The sequence below is a fragment of the Rhinolophus sinicus genome, linkage group LG01 (assembly GCF_036562045.2).
Source record: "Rhinolophus sinicus isolate RSC01 linkage group LG01, ASM3656204v1, whole genome shotgun sequence".
Taxonomy (NCBI): domain Eukaryota; kingdom Metazoa; phylum Chordata; class Mammalia; order Chiroptera; family Rhinolophidae; genus Rhinolophus; species Rhinolophus sinicus.
This window is the reverse complement of record NC_133751.1, coordinates 148,940,058-148,954,259: the sequence shown is the minus strand read 5'-3', so window position 1 is coordinate 148,954,259 and position 14,202 is coordinate 148,940,058. Positions and strand designations below refer to the sequence as shown.

The 14,202-nt window shown below is 33.6% G+C and overlaps 1 protein-coding gene across 16 annotated transcripts in view; it reads right to left on the bottom strand.

Annotated features, from left to right (window-relative positions):
* The window catches only part of SLC4A10 (solute carrier family 4 member 10), a 255,985-nt gene that overhangs the window by 178,667 nt on the left and 63,116 nt on the right, over window positions 1-14,202 (bottom strand). For 3 of the 16 annotated variants that reach the window (XM_019727286.2, XM_019727280.2, XM_019727282.2), the window contains exon 1: window positions 11,421-11,653. The exons of 6 other annotated variants lie outside the window; for them this stretch is intronic. In XM_019727286.2, the coding sequence (XP_019582845.1) occupies window positions 11,421-11,501 (81 nt within the window). In that variant the 5' untranslated portion in view covers window positions 11,502-11,653. Of the gene's footprint in view, window positions 1-11,420; window positions 11,657-14,202 lie in introns of those variants that run through there. 7 more of the 16 variants (XM_074337111.1, XM_074337113.1, XM_019727290.2 and 4 more) reach the window with 5 other exon arrangements.

The window sequence follows — 14,202 nt, the reverse complement described above, 5'->3', positions numbered from 1 at the left end:
GGTTTCGTTTGCTGTGCAGAAGATTTTTAGTTTGAGTTAGTCCCACTTATTTCTTTTGGCTTTTGTTACCTTTGCTTTTGGTGTCAAATCCAAAAAAAAATCATTGACCTCCTTCTTTTATGTTAGAATTTTCCTTAGAGGTCTCGATCTTTGGTTCTGTTCTCGTTTTTAAAATATGAAACTAAAATACTAATTGAAAATGCTGAATATGGCTTGTCAACTTTGAGGATACTGTAAAATTATTTGGTTTAGCTCTTTCTTTGAGGAACCCTAATGTCAATATATCTGGGACGTTCCTCTTGAGCTTGTTAGTGTCCAGGTGGGTCCTCCAACATTGTGTCTGGGAGATGAAGGCCTGGCTACCAGCTTTCTAGGAGCAAAATGGAGGAAAAGAGTTGAGATCACAGCATTGTTACTGAATGCAGCTGCTTTTAATATAGTGCTTTCTGACCTTAGCTATACCTGAGTTACCCAGTCCATAAAGATTCTCTTCAAACCTCTCCATTGAATAAAACTCCAGTCTACTGCTAGAGTAGAGGTGGGGTATTTGCCTGGTTGGCTGAAGTGAAGGAGGAAGAGGATCTGGAAACGTGATTGAATTTTAATGCAATCCTATTTACTTTAGCAGCTTGATTCCCTTTCAGAGATACCTGGTGTCTTTCAAGATGTTTCAGTATTAATTGGGTTGATTCTCAGCTTTTGTCACTGCCAGTTTATAATTCTGTTTTCTCAGTTAGCCAAGTCACTTGATATTTTCCTTCTGCATTTTTTGCTCACAAAATTTTGTCACTTTTTTTCCTCTCCCATTCTTCCCACTTTCACTTAGTTTTGGTACAGAGAAATGGTTAAAAATACCCTTCGTCCTTTTAATAAGATTTGGGGAGAAAGGAAAAGTAGCTGTGTTTATTCTATCTTATAGTTTTACCTCAAGTCTCCTTATTTTACTTCATTTTTAACTATTCTGCATTTTCAGAACATATCAATCAGGGTAATATATTCTTATTACTATTATTCTACTACTAATATTCAGTCTGCTACTATTATAGGTTACTAAAATTGTTAACACATGTTTTTAATCTCCTGTCCAATCTCTGAATGAGCTTCAGAAACTTTTTTTTGCTGACCTAAAGCACACTTCAGTATTCTTACATTTATATAACAAAATCTATTTATTGAATCAATATTGTCTAATCATTTAATATGTGCCAGAATCGGTACGAGGTCATGGGGATACGGAATTAAAATATACACTGTCTTCTAGGATTTCATATTTTAAGGGGAAATGATATACAAGCACGTATTTTTTCAACTGTTATACCATAAGTAGGCTTAGGATTCTAAGGGATATATAAATGACTACCTAATCCTACTAACTGATGCTTAAATGGAATCTTACAGCACAAATAGGATTATCAAAGTGAATAAGAAGAAGAGCATCCCAGGCAATTGGCACAAAAGCATGATGGTATCAATGACTTCAAAGGATATAAATCTCCACTCTTTTTAACTTGACAGGTTTTGGGGTTTTATTTTTTAACACATCTCAAAATATTACAACATTCTGGTGAGGAAAGCATTAATATTTCTGCTTTTACTGTAATTTTTTTTATATGAGGAAATGAAGATGCATTCAAAATTTATAGTGGGCCAATGGCAGAGCTAGAACTAGAAGTAAAATTTTGGTTTTCTGATTGCCACCTGAATGGTCAATCATTGAATAATTCCAACTCTACATTCTGAAACTGTTAATCCCTTAGCTGCCTGATTTTCCTCAATATTGCATATAATTACAGCAATAATAACTTTCATTGTAAGCTATACAATGTGCCAGGCACAGTGCTAGAAATTTATACACAATCACTTCTTAAAAATCTTCAAAACAAATGAGTATTCTGAAACTTAAAGAGGCCAAGAGACTTTGCAGGAACCCTCAGCTACTAAGAGGAAGAGACTGAGTTTGAAGGCAGGTCAATACTCTCAACCAATATCCTACCTTACAAAAGTATTATATTAGTTAAGCATAAAATCTGAAGTTCCTTAATTTAACTTTAAAACACTTCAGAGTCTGGTCCAAGTCATCTAATACGAATTCCTAATGGTTACCTAAGTGACCAAAGCCATGTTTTTTCCATGGACATTTCATGCTCATTCCCAATTTTGTTATTCAACAAAAAAATCTGTTAAGTAGTTATCATGTGCCAGGCACTGTATTAGTGCTGGCTTTAAAGAAATAAATGATACTGCCTTTGCCCTTAAACAGCTCATAACCAAGACAGGAAAATCAATGACTACAATACAGTATGTATAGTGCTTTAATTAAGGTAAATACTGGAATCCAGGATAACATAAGGAAAAATGCCTAATTCACTCTGAAGTGACAAGGGGATGTGTTCAAAAGGAGGTGATGCTGAATCTAAATACACCTTGAAGCACAAGGAAGAGTTGGCCATGAAAAAAACAATACTTGAGGGACCAAATTCATTATAGATAGAGAGGACAGCATTGATAAAGGCTTGAGAGAGCCTGTCTCTCTCTAGCAGAATTTAGACTAACTTTAACTTAAGATAGCTAAGTTTAAGTGGCACTTTCTCATTCCTCAAAAAGTTGTAGAACTACCATATGACCCAGTAATCCCACCTCTAGGTAATATACAAAGAAAATAAAATTACTATCTCAAAGAGATATCTGCACTCCCATGTTAATGGCCACATTATTTACAATATCCAAAATATGGAAAAAATCAAAGTCTGTCAATGGATAAACGGATAAAATTGATACAATATTACTCAGCCATGAGTAAAGGTAATCCTGTCATTTGTGACAGCATGGATAGATCTTGAGGGCATTATGCTAAGTGAAATAAGTCAGGCAGAGAAAGACAAATATTGTATGTTCTCACTGATCTCACTTTGAAAATTATCTTAAAAGTAATGAGGAACCTTAGAATGAGTTTAAGTAGTCAAACGCCTGTTTCTCTGCTTTCCGTTTCAGAAAGAATACTATGGCAGCTAAATGGTGAGTAGGTTGCTTTGGGGATGGGTAATGAGAAGAAGAAGAAATGCCAATTAAGAAATGATTACAGTAGTCCAGTTGAAAAATGAATGTGAACTCATACTGAGGTCAAGACCACAGGGAATGGAAAGAAGGGATAAATGTTGAACTCCTTAGGAGAAACAATCTACATAACTTGGTGAGTAATTGGATCGAAGGTTGCAATAAAGAAGTTGAAAATGATTATCAGGTCATCATGCTAGGAAAGACAAAGAGGTTTTTAAAAAGAAAATATTAAGTTTAATTTGGGACATACCAAGTTTGAGACATTTATAAAATAAATGAGCAGAGATGTCTAACAAGATGCAGTGTTTGGAACACTAGACAGGAGTTAAGATGTAGATTTGATCTATAGATTTAGAATTCTTCACCATGTAAAGCAGCAGTTCTCTATTCTGGCTGCCCATCAGATTCACTTGAAAAGCTTTTTGTAAATACAGGGTTTTATCTCCGTAGACTTTATTTAGTACTTCTGAGATAAGCTTGGGGCATCAATGTTTTTAAAAAGCTAAATATGTGATTCTGATGCACAGTCACAATTAAGAATCACTGGTGGGTAATTTAAATCATGACTATAGATTAGACTTGTGGTTTTCAAACAGCGTTGTACCAATTAGGGGACATTGAGAAGAAATTATCAGAAAGATTATTATAATAACAACAACTATAATTTATTGAGCACCTTTGGCAGGAATTGTGCTAACGATTTTACATATATTATTTGTAGTGGAAGAGAAAACAGGAAGCAAGAGTATAATGAAAGTCAATGAAAGTCACGTCATGCTTTTTCCATGAAGTCTTCCATGGCAATTTCAATTTAACTGATGTCTCTCATCTCAATTTGGCATTTAGAGTGTACTAATTTATACATGGGTATCTATTTCAGGTGTATATAACTCTAAGCAGTATAACATACCAGTTAAGAGCAAGAGCTCTAGAACTAGACTTCCTGGTTTGAATCCCAATTTATCCTTTCCTTTTCTGGCAATTTTGATCTTAGGCAAGCTACTTAATTTCTTTTTTAGTAATATATATATTACTAAATTTAAGCCTAATGTGTGTATATGTATATACAAACATAAGTACTAATCATGTGTGTGTGTATGTATTTTCCATATATTATAATGAAAGTTCCTTGAAGGGACAGATTTGTTTTATATCGTTTGTAGCTTCCTCATTATAATTCTGAAGATTAGCATATTATTATCCCCATTTTATGAGGTCTGACAATTAAGTTCGTGAACTCATCCTAGAAAAAGTGCTACATACCTCATTGCTGAATATCACTATGGTCACCTTCAAAGTACTCCCCTTGGGAAGCTATGCACGGAAGCCAGTGCCTAGTCCACCCTTCAAAGCAATTTTGGAACTCTTTTTCTGGAATGGCCATCAAAGCTGTTATTGTATTACCCTTGATCTCCTGAAGGTCATCAAAATATTTTCCTTTCAATATTTCCTTTATCTCCAGGTAAAGAAAGACGTCATTGGGGGCCAGATCAGGTGAGTAGGGATGGTGTTCCAATACAGTGATTTGTCTACTGGCTAAAAGCTCCCTCACAGACAGTGCCGTGTGAGCTGGTGCGTTGTCGTGATGCAAGAAGTTCAGGTCATCTAACTTTTCCACACAGCCTTTTCATTTCCAAATAGCAAACTTGGTGAACTGTTTGTCCAATTGGTACAAATTCATAATGAATAATCTCTCTGATATCAAAAAAGTTTAGCAACATCATTGCAACAAGCTCACGAACTTAATTGTCAGACCTCATATAAATGACAATACTGATGCAAGAGATATTAGGTAACATTTCTTGAATAAATAATGTCAGTAAAGCAGGAGATATGGGATCCAAGAGCGTCCAGCTCTAGAACTCTAGCTTTTAACTACTATGCTATACTGCCTGCCTCCATATTATTCAATAGACTCAATAAATTTTTATTAGATTGATTAAAATTGGGGGAAAAAAGGATAGGAATATATGGTATACATTTATATGCAGCATATTTTACAATGCACTTCATTGAAACCAGGCTGTGTTGCCTTTTGGAACAAGGAGCTTAAAAAAGGAATATTCAGTTATCTTTTTTAATTATTCTTATCTATATTCCTGTATTCTCATTTTTTTAAAAGGCTTAGGTGGGGAAAGGATCATTTCACTAAAGTCTTCTATCTGCTTTTTAAAGAAAAAATATTTAAATGTTTAAAAGTATTAAAACAACCCACAGCCCAGTGATCTCCAAGGTTTCTCCCAGGAATGACTCTGTGATTCTAAACATGTACTGAAAATTTGTGAGGTTCCTACCATACACTCGCATGCAAGGCTCTTTCCCAGGCAATGTGAAGTCACAAGGATTAATAAGAATGACCTTACAAGAACTTCTAGAAAACGCTGTTTTTTAATAAGGCAGACTTCTACAGGAAGAAACAGAGTATTCTCTATTATATAGGTCTGCTATTACTCTAAATATAGAGCCAGAAGAACAAGTGTGTCTGATTTTATTTTTACTCATACTTGTGGAATTCCATACATTTTAATTCTGACATACTTTATATGGATAATGTACTAAATGGGAGTATTAAATTCCAATTTTTGTACAATTCCTATGTACAAATATCATCTTTCTGGACCTAGTAACAAAAGTCACATCCCAGCTGTCACATCTAAAGGAAATCTGCTCTTGGATGTCTCCCAGCTTTTTAACCTCAGGCAACACTGAAATGCTTCTGGTGTATGGAGTAGATTTAAAGGTCATATTAAAAGTATTAACAATGACAATTTACTTTATCATTTCTAAATGAACAAAGATCAAAGCTAAAATACCCCTGTGACTTCCATGATTATAAATAGCAATTTCTATTTTCAATTTTCCCTAAGACAAAGTCCTTATTATCCAAATATTCACCATAGTAACATGCATATTCATTGTATTAAAATGATCCCTCTGGATTGTCCTTGGTCTAGGAAATGTCAAAAATAAAGCCAAAGCTAAATCAGATTACCTACCAATAAAATAGAGTTTACATCAGGGACATGCAGGAGGTCTCTTAGGATCTGAAATCTAGGCCTTCTGAGTGGTTGCGGATAGACTGAGAAATGCTCTCACGTGCAATTTTGAGAGAGAATTTTATTAAAATCCTTCATTTTGCTTCTACCCCCTACCTTGTTTACTAACTACTAAATCTACTCAGGAATTTAATTTTCATTTCCAAAGTCTCAGGAGGGTTGGAGCTCTGAAAATGACTGTAAAATATAGGTACTGCTCTTTTGTTTTTCATTTTATTTTCTCCCAAGAATAAGTAGATCAACACAGAAATGTTGTAGATTAGAAATCATAATCTAACATTTAAGACTCTCCACTATCTGGTCCCAACAAACCTTTCCTGGGATAATCTAAATTACTGCACCAGGCGATAGCCAAAAATGAACTATTTCATAAAACTCCAACGTCTTATTTGCTTTCTGCCTCCCTAACTTTGTGCATGTTGCTTCCTCTGCCTGAAATGACCTTTTTCCTTTCTTGGCCAGTCTTCAAGGTCTACCTCAAATGCTTCCATACTTCCCTAACTCCCCACCTAGCTTCTCCTCTCCTCTCCCCACTCAGCTTGAAATATTCTGCCCATTGACTCACAGAAGAATAATTTGTGCTCCTTTCCTCTCGCTTTTGAATCTCTATGGCACTCACTACTTTCCACATTCTGTTATAGTCACCTGTGTGTAAGATTTGTGACTCACTACCTGTGACTTCCTGAAGGAAGAGGACCCATTGGTCTTTACATCCTTGCCCAGTGCTGTGCTTAGCAGAACACTGTAGGGTTTTCTATGTTTGTTTGTCTGTTTAAACAAACTGCATATGCTGACGTTTGACCCTGCATCAATGTTGGAGAAATAGCTGCACATTGACCAAATTGCTCAAGAAACGATAACTAAAATGCAAAGATGTCACAAAATGTAATACTTAAGCATTTAGATTTCCTCCAAATATCAGATTACTCATTTATACGTCTTCACAATTTTTAAGCAAATAGATTAAATAAACACTTTTTTTTTACATTAAATAAACACAGCAATTCAAAATATTATACTTTATCAAATAAAAACTTGAATGTTCTATTCACATACAGTATTGCATTTATAACATATTTCATCTTATTCTTTCATCTAGAATAAAAATATTCATTAAAAAATAAAATTACTAAAACAAGTTGTATTTAACTTGGAATGAAGCTTTTGGTCCTGGATATTTTTCATGATTTAAAAAATAAATCAAATTGGAAAAAAAAAAAAAAAGAAAAGAAAGAAAAAAAACCAAATCATGAAATCTAAGCTATATAACTTCTTTATTATTTTCTTTAAACTGATATTTACTCCTTATTTTTAATCTTCAAGTATAACTAATAATGATCCAACATTGCTGCTAAATTTGTCCAAAGGCCCAGTAATCTTTTTGTCATAAATATAGTTGGTAAAATATAGGAAAGCAAAGTACCTATGCACATAAAATCCTAATAGAAGGTTCAATCAGCCTACCATGTTTCCCCAAAAATAAGACCTAGACAGACCATCAGCTCTAATGCATCTTTTGGAACAAAAATCAATATAAGACCTGGTCTTATTTTAATATAAGACTTGATGTTCTATTCTATTCTATTCTACTATATTATATTATATTATATTATACCCAGTATTATATTATATTACATTACATTACATTATATTATATTACTATTATAGAATATTATACCAGGTCTTGTGCAAGATCCGGTATAATATTCTATAATAGTAATATAATATAATGTAATGTAATATAATACAATATAAATAACATAATACCAGGTCTTATATTATTTTTTGCTCCAAAAGATGCATTAGAGCTGATGGTCCAGCCAGGTCTTCTTTTTGGGGAAACACGGTTGCAAGCAGATGCAAAAAAATTCAAATACAAAAGTTTTCATCAAGTCACAATTCTTATAGTCAGTAGATATTAGAATTTAATTAAAAGTAGCATGTCTTTGCTTGCATTTTTTATAACCATCTTTATTTCAGTGTTCCATATGTTTTTGACTGAATTCTTATTTGATAAAGAGAATTAGGGAGAGGGAACAGGAACAAAACGAAACTGCATGATTACCATTACCAACACTTGCCAACAGCCCATTCTAGCTCTTAGAATGTATATAATAATGTCCATCAACAAGTAATGTTGGCATTAATGTGCTTGGTATAGACCAGGTACTCTTACAAGTGCCTTATATATATTAACTCACTTGATCTTCACAACAACTCTTTGAGGTAGGTGCCATTACCATCCTTATATTTACAAATGAGGAAATTGATACCCAGCAAGGAGAAGTAACTTGTCCGAGGTCATACAACCGGTAAGTGGTATATCCAAGTGTGAACCCAGTGAATGGATGCTTAACACCATGCTATACACACCAGGAGAATTTGCAAAGCAATTTGCAAAGCTCTAATACAAGAAAATAGGCACTTTGGCGGTACTATTTGGGCAGCATGCCCCAGTTTAGGGTTCTGGGGAAACAAGTGTTTTGCATATACTCTACCCACCTCCCCGCTACTTTCAGCCAGCACGTGGGTATGAAACAGTACAGAGTTGTGCCTGGATGTCTACCAGCCAGCTGACTAGGGCTACTTCCATCTAAGTTCTTCCCAGGCCCCTTTCTCCGGGCCTGACGTGAATCCTATCCCTCCACCCCATTGTATAAAAAGGACTCTGCAAATGACCTAGTTAGCATCAAACACTCCCAAACTTGTTGCTCTTTATTTCCAAGGTTTAATCTCTGGGAAGTCAAAAATCCCCTTCCATAATGCATAATTAACTATGCCAAGCCTGAATTAGACTGGATTGGTCACACCCCTGTTTCGAGCTGATTCTTGGGGTCCCTGCTTCTGCCTCCTGCCAATGAGTTCGAGCCACCTTTTCTCAAAATAAATTAACAACTATGGCTTATAAAACATACAAGGTTATTAAAACAAATTATGTGTTATAAAAGAATTTAATACAGTTTTCAAAATTATAAAACACTTGATTATCTTTTGATCCAATCTTTTATTTCTCTAATACCAAGAAATCTGTATGGATGAAAAAAAAGAGTTATCAGTAACTAATTCTAAGATTAATAAGTTTATAAATTAAATTAAAACTGACTGTAGCATCCCACCTTTGAAAAATCAATTCAAAATGTGAGCATAGCTCGTGTACATTTTCTCATAATCTCCTTGAAAACAGGAAACATTTTCTTTTCTGTGTTCCTCACAACACCAAATACCATACTGTACAAATGATCAATTTTCACATATATTTCTTGAATTGAAAGTTACTCAAATTGTTGCTTATAGACAGTTTACCTATGGAAACCATTATGATGTGTAATGAAATGCATGTATAAAATGATACAGAGGCAACCATTGTAAAAAGAAGATGACCAGTTATTACTGGGCAGATTTACAATCAATTTCACCATTCAAAAGGTCAAGATCATCTTGCTGCACAGGAGAAAATGGTTGACATTACACCTAAATGTCCATGACGTTCTAACCAGTCTTTACTTTTTAATGTAATGTATTTGTTCACAGTTACAAAGAGAAACCTTTCCTATTAGTAAAAGAAATAACAAGTCCAAGACAATTTTTTTTCCAACCTTACAAACTTTTGAGATATATCCTCATTGGAGTGTCATTAAAGGAAAGTAACTAAAAAATCTTTATGGTTTGGTTCTTTTGAAAGGTTATAAATACAGTGAAAAACAGCAGAATGCTGTGAAACCAATACTTAGAGGAATCCCAAAACAATGCCAAGAAACAGAATGTACTCATAGTAACTAATACATGCAAATACTGAAAATAAATTCTAACAGATTAAACAGGTTTTGTAGCAACTAAAAGGTATATTCAAATCATTCCAAAACAAATCAAGCTTAAAAATTTGGCAATCTTCCCTACTAATAAGAATAAAAGCTGGCTAAGTAGCCTGAAAACATATAAATTATAGCCAATATCACTTGGTATAATTTTTTCAATGTGTTTTTAATTAAAAAGACGAATTGAATTAAATCACGGTTCCTGACTTCCACTTCAGTCGTTTGATAAATGTATTCATTTTTAATACTGTATCATTTCACCCTGGTGAAGTAATAAATCATATCATGCTATAGAGTCATGAAGACAAAACTATCTTTCTGTTGAGAAATGCTACAACATTTTATCTCTTTTTGCTCATTTTTATTTGGAATATCTGCCAAGTTCTCTAAAATTAAAGAGAAAATACATATAATAAAAATATATATTTCCTTCATAATCTGCTTGTCAAATGCAGGTACAATTTGTAATGACCCAAGCATGTAATTCTGAGGGTATGCTACAACAAACCACAGTTAAATACACTACAACTTGAGGTAAAAATAGTTTAAAATAAAAGAGGTTCAGGATAAAATGGATATATAAGTCCAAATGCTTTGCTGTGATGATTCTTTACTCTTTGTAGTTAATGTGTTCAAATGTAACCAAGTCTTTTAATTTTGAAAATGAAAGTTAGCAAATGCAGAATATCTCTGGGTCAAAAACCTTAAACAAGCTTAAATGTCACAAGTTTTCTTTGAAACAAAAATTATAGTCTGCTTTCATCTATAAGCAATGCCTTAGCAAATACCTACAATAAATGGAACAAAAGCATCATTATTTCAATAGATCTGAGACAGTATTAAAACCAATGTCGTTTAGACAGTTCAGATACTGAAATACAAATTTCAGGAAATTAGCTTATAGCTCAGATACTAATAAACATGACTATTCATCACACTTGTGTTGCTGTGTGCTGGCACACTACAATGGAAGCAATATCTATTTCTGTGCTTAGGGAATGCCAGAGAAAACATTTCTAATATGTCATTATATATAAGCAGCATATTAGAAAACATTTCTAATATGTCATTATATACAAACATTACATATGAAGTATCCTTATCAGTTTGAACAATGTATGTTATTTTTATCATTGGAAATAAATGATGCAGTTTGATTATATTCAGGCTTAATCTATAAAAATCTGTAGAGCCCCCAAACCTTGCTTTTAATCACATACAAAGAATCTTTTCCTTATTCTTCCATAAAAGCTAAAGTAAACACAAATTCAATAATATACACACACTCATACACACACACACACACATACACACACACTTCTAAAATTCATAGCTCAACTGGTGTATTGCTATAAATATTACTTTTTCATATAGCCTAAGGAAAATTTCATAATAAACAATTACATGGATTAATATATTCCAAATGACTAAGAGTTAGAAAAAGCAATAACTCAACAATCTAATAGCTTCAGTATAATTCATGAAGTCATACCTGATGACTTAGAGATTGAAAAGGCTCACAGGTTCCAGACTGCATGACCTTTATATTTCCAGAAACCCCTAAAGATTGCATTTCCTGTCTTACGAAAGATAATCACAGCTATCTCTATGTTTCAGCATCTTCAGGGCTAGTGAAGAAAACATCAAACAGCAGATCTGTCCGTATCTTTTTAAGCCATCGTGAAGATATCAAATCTCATCTATTGATTGTGGTCTCCCCTTTGCAGTTACAAACACCCCGTATTAAGGGAGGATGATACAGTTGTATTTGCTGAAGCTGCTAATGCTCTCTGAAAACGGTAGGCTTACTGCTTAGAGCAATTCTGCATCAGCAGAGAATGAGCCACATCCTTCAGGTTTCCGACTTCTGCTACTATAAAGATTTCACTTGCCAAGGAGACTTGGATTTTCTTCGTCAGAACTTTAAAAATAAGCAATGTTCTATTTAATTAAATATCTGATGTGTCTGTCGCAAATATCATGTTAAAATTGCAATTCTTAATTATCAAGCAGTTTTCTCCAGACATGACTGAGCTTTAGTACAATAATTTAACAAGAAAAATTGTACTCTCTTTTAAAGGAATCTTCCCTCCAAACCACATGTATCATCACTCATCCAACTCATTAAAATTAGAAGTCCCTAAAACTGAAGAATTTTTATTCTGGCAATCTTTGATAAATGTATACAACAGTAGGTAGATAAATAGGTAAATACATATTCACTTTTAATTCTCAGGAACTTTACTTTTATTTCATATCTTCAGACCAACATGCTTCAAATCAAAATACCTTTTATATTTTTATTTAATATCTTCTACAGAGTTTAACACGCAAAAGGCAATGTGCTAGTATCAAATTCCAAAAAAGTATGGTAAGTCTAGGAATGAAACCTATGTAAGTTATTGACATTATTATTGTGATTTCTCAGTGTGTCTTATTTGTGTTCATCAAAGTTCTTATAATGCTTTCTTTTACCACATCATAACAGAATCAGAAAAATTTAAGACTGATAAAGTAGTCTGATAATAGAGGACCAATAACCCCTAAAATTACATATGAAAATACTTTCTTTTTAACATGTCACAAAAGATTGTGTTTTAGAAATAAAATGAAAAATGAACTAAAACTATAATCAATTCAACTGAATTAGAACATCAAGTACAACATATTATCCTAAAACAGCTTTCACATTAGGGATAGCCTAATTAATGAATGAATACTTTATTTATATACCTATGAACACTGTATATACCTGTGAAATAAACAAAATGAAATTTAATGATAACTAAAGTGGTATACAGAAAATATTTTAGATAGATGTAGACTAATAATAAATCAGTATAATTTCCCTTCTCCCACTCACAACATTTGATGAACATAATATGTATTATCACAAAGATTCGTAAAAATGAGTCAAAAGACTGGGCTTCCTTAAGAGACTGGGAAGGTGGGAGAAAGGGGAGACGTTGGTCAAAGAGCATAAAGTTCCAGTTAAGATGAATAAGTTCTGGGGACCTGAGGTACAGCATAGTGACTATAGTTTATGAGAGACTGTATTATATTAGAAACTGCACTATGGCAGTAAATATTTTGCTACGTATAAATGTACCAATTATGTAAGTATTGAATCAACGCATGTACACTTTAAATTTACACAATGATATGTCATTGTATCTCAATAAATCTAGGGGGGAAAGTTATTACACCTTAAAAGTATACAATTTTTATTTGTAAAAAGTAAAGAAATTGGGCTTCTTTAATAGCCTGATCCACACTATCCCCTTAGAGAAATTACTGCCTCTAACTGTACAAGTTCAGGCAAAGGGTTCAGTATTTTGGCTATATGTATACAATGACACATCTGGATAAAAAATCATATGTACAGAAATATGACTTATCTATGCAGTATTTATTCTCTTGTTGTAATCAAAATAGGTACTTATTCTTGAAGACCTAGCTTCTCAATAAGGCCCTCCTAAACTATATCATCTCCCTTTCTATTAATATATTCATGTATAAAAAACATCTTCTATGTGTCAGATACTGTGTAGGTGCTGTAGACTCCATGACAACACAAAATGTGCCATTACAAAAGCAGATGATTAAGCAAGTATACTTTGTTATCACAGAAGAATCAATAGACATATGAGAGCATTAACAGGGCACCTGACCCTAATCGAGAAGTCAGAAAGGATCTCCCCAAGTAAGTACTGTTAAAGTGGAGAAGATTCTGGGCAGGTCACATTCGAGGAATGATAAATACAGCATGATTAGACCCCAAAGTGCGAGGAAGACCAGGGAGAGATGAGGCTAGAAGGGTAAGACAAATTCCAATCACAGGAAGCCTCCAAGGCCGTTTAAAGAGTTTGAGGTTTATCCTTAGAGAAATGAGAAGCCATCAACACAATCAGTTTCCTGGCTACCGTGGAGAGTCAACTGAGTAAAACAAAACTGGAGGGAGAGAGACAAGTTATATAATTTTGGGCAGGGGATAATGATGAGCTGAACCAAATCAATAGATTCCAGATGTGCTTTTTAATTAAAAGGGATAGAATTTAGGGATTGAATGTGAGACATGAGGGACAGAGAAATGCCAAGACTGATTCCTAACCTCCTATTTTACACAGATTTCATTTTGACAATCAATATACATTCATCACATGCTCCCTTGTATTGTTATTTATACTTTCCATGTGCATATGTTTAGTTTTTATAAAATAGCCAGAAAATTGTGAGAAGACTCATCTTATATGCCTTCTTTTCCTCTCATAATG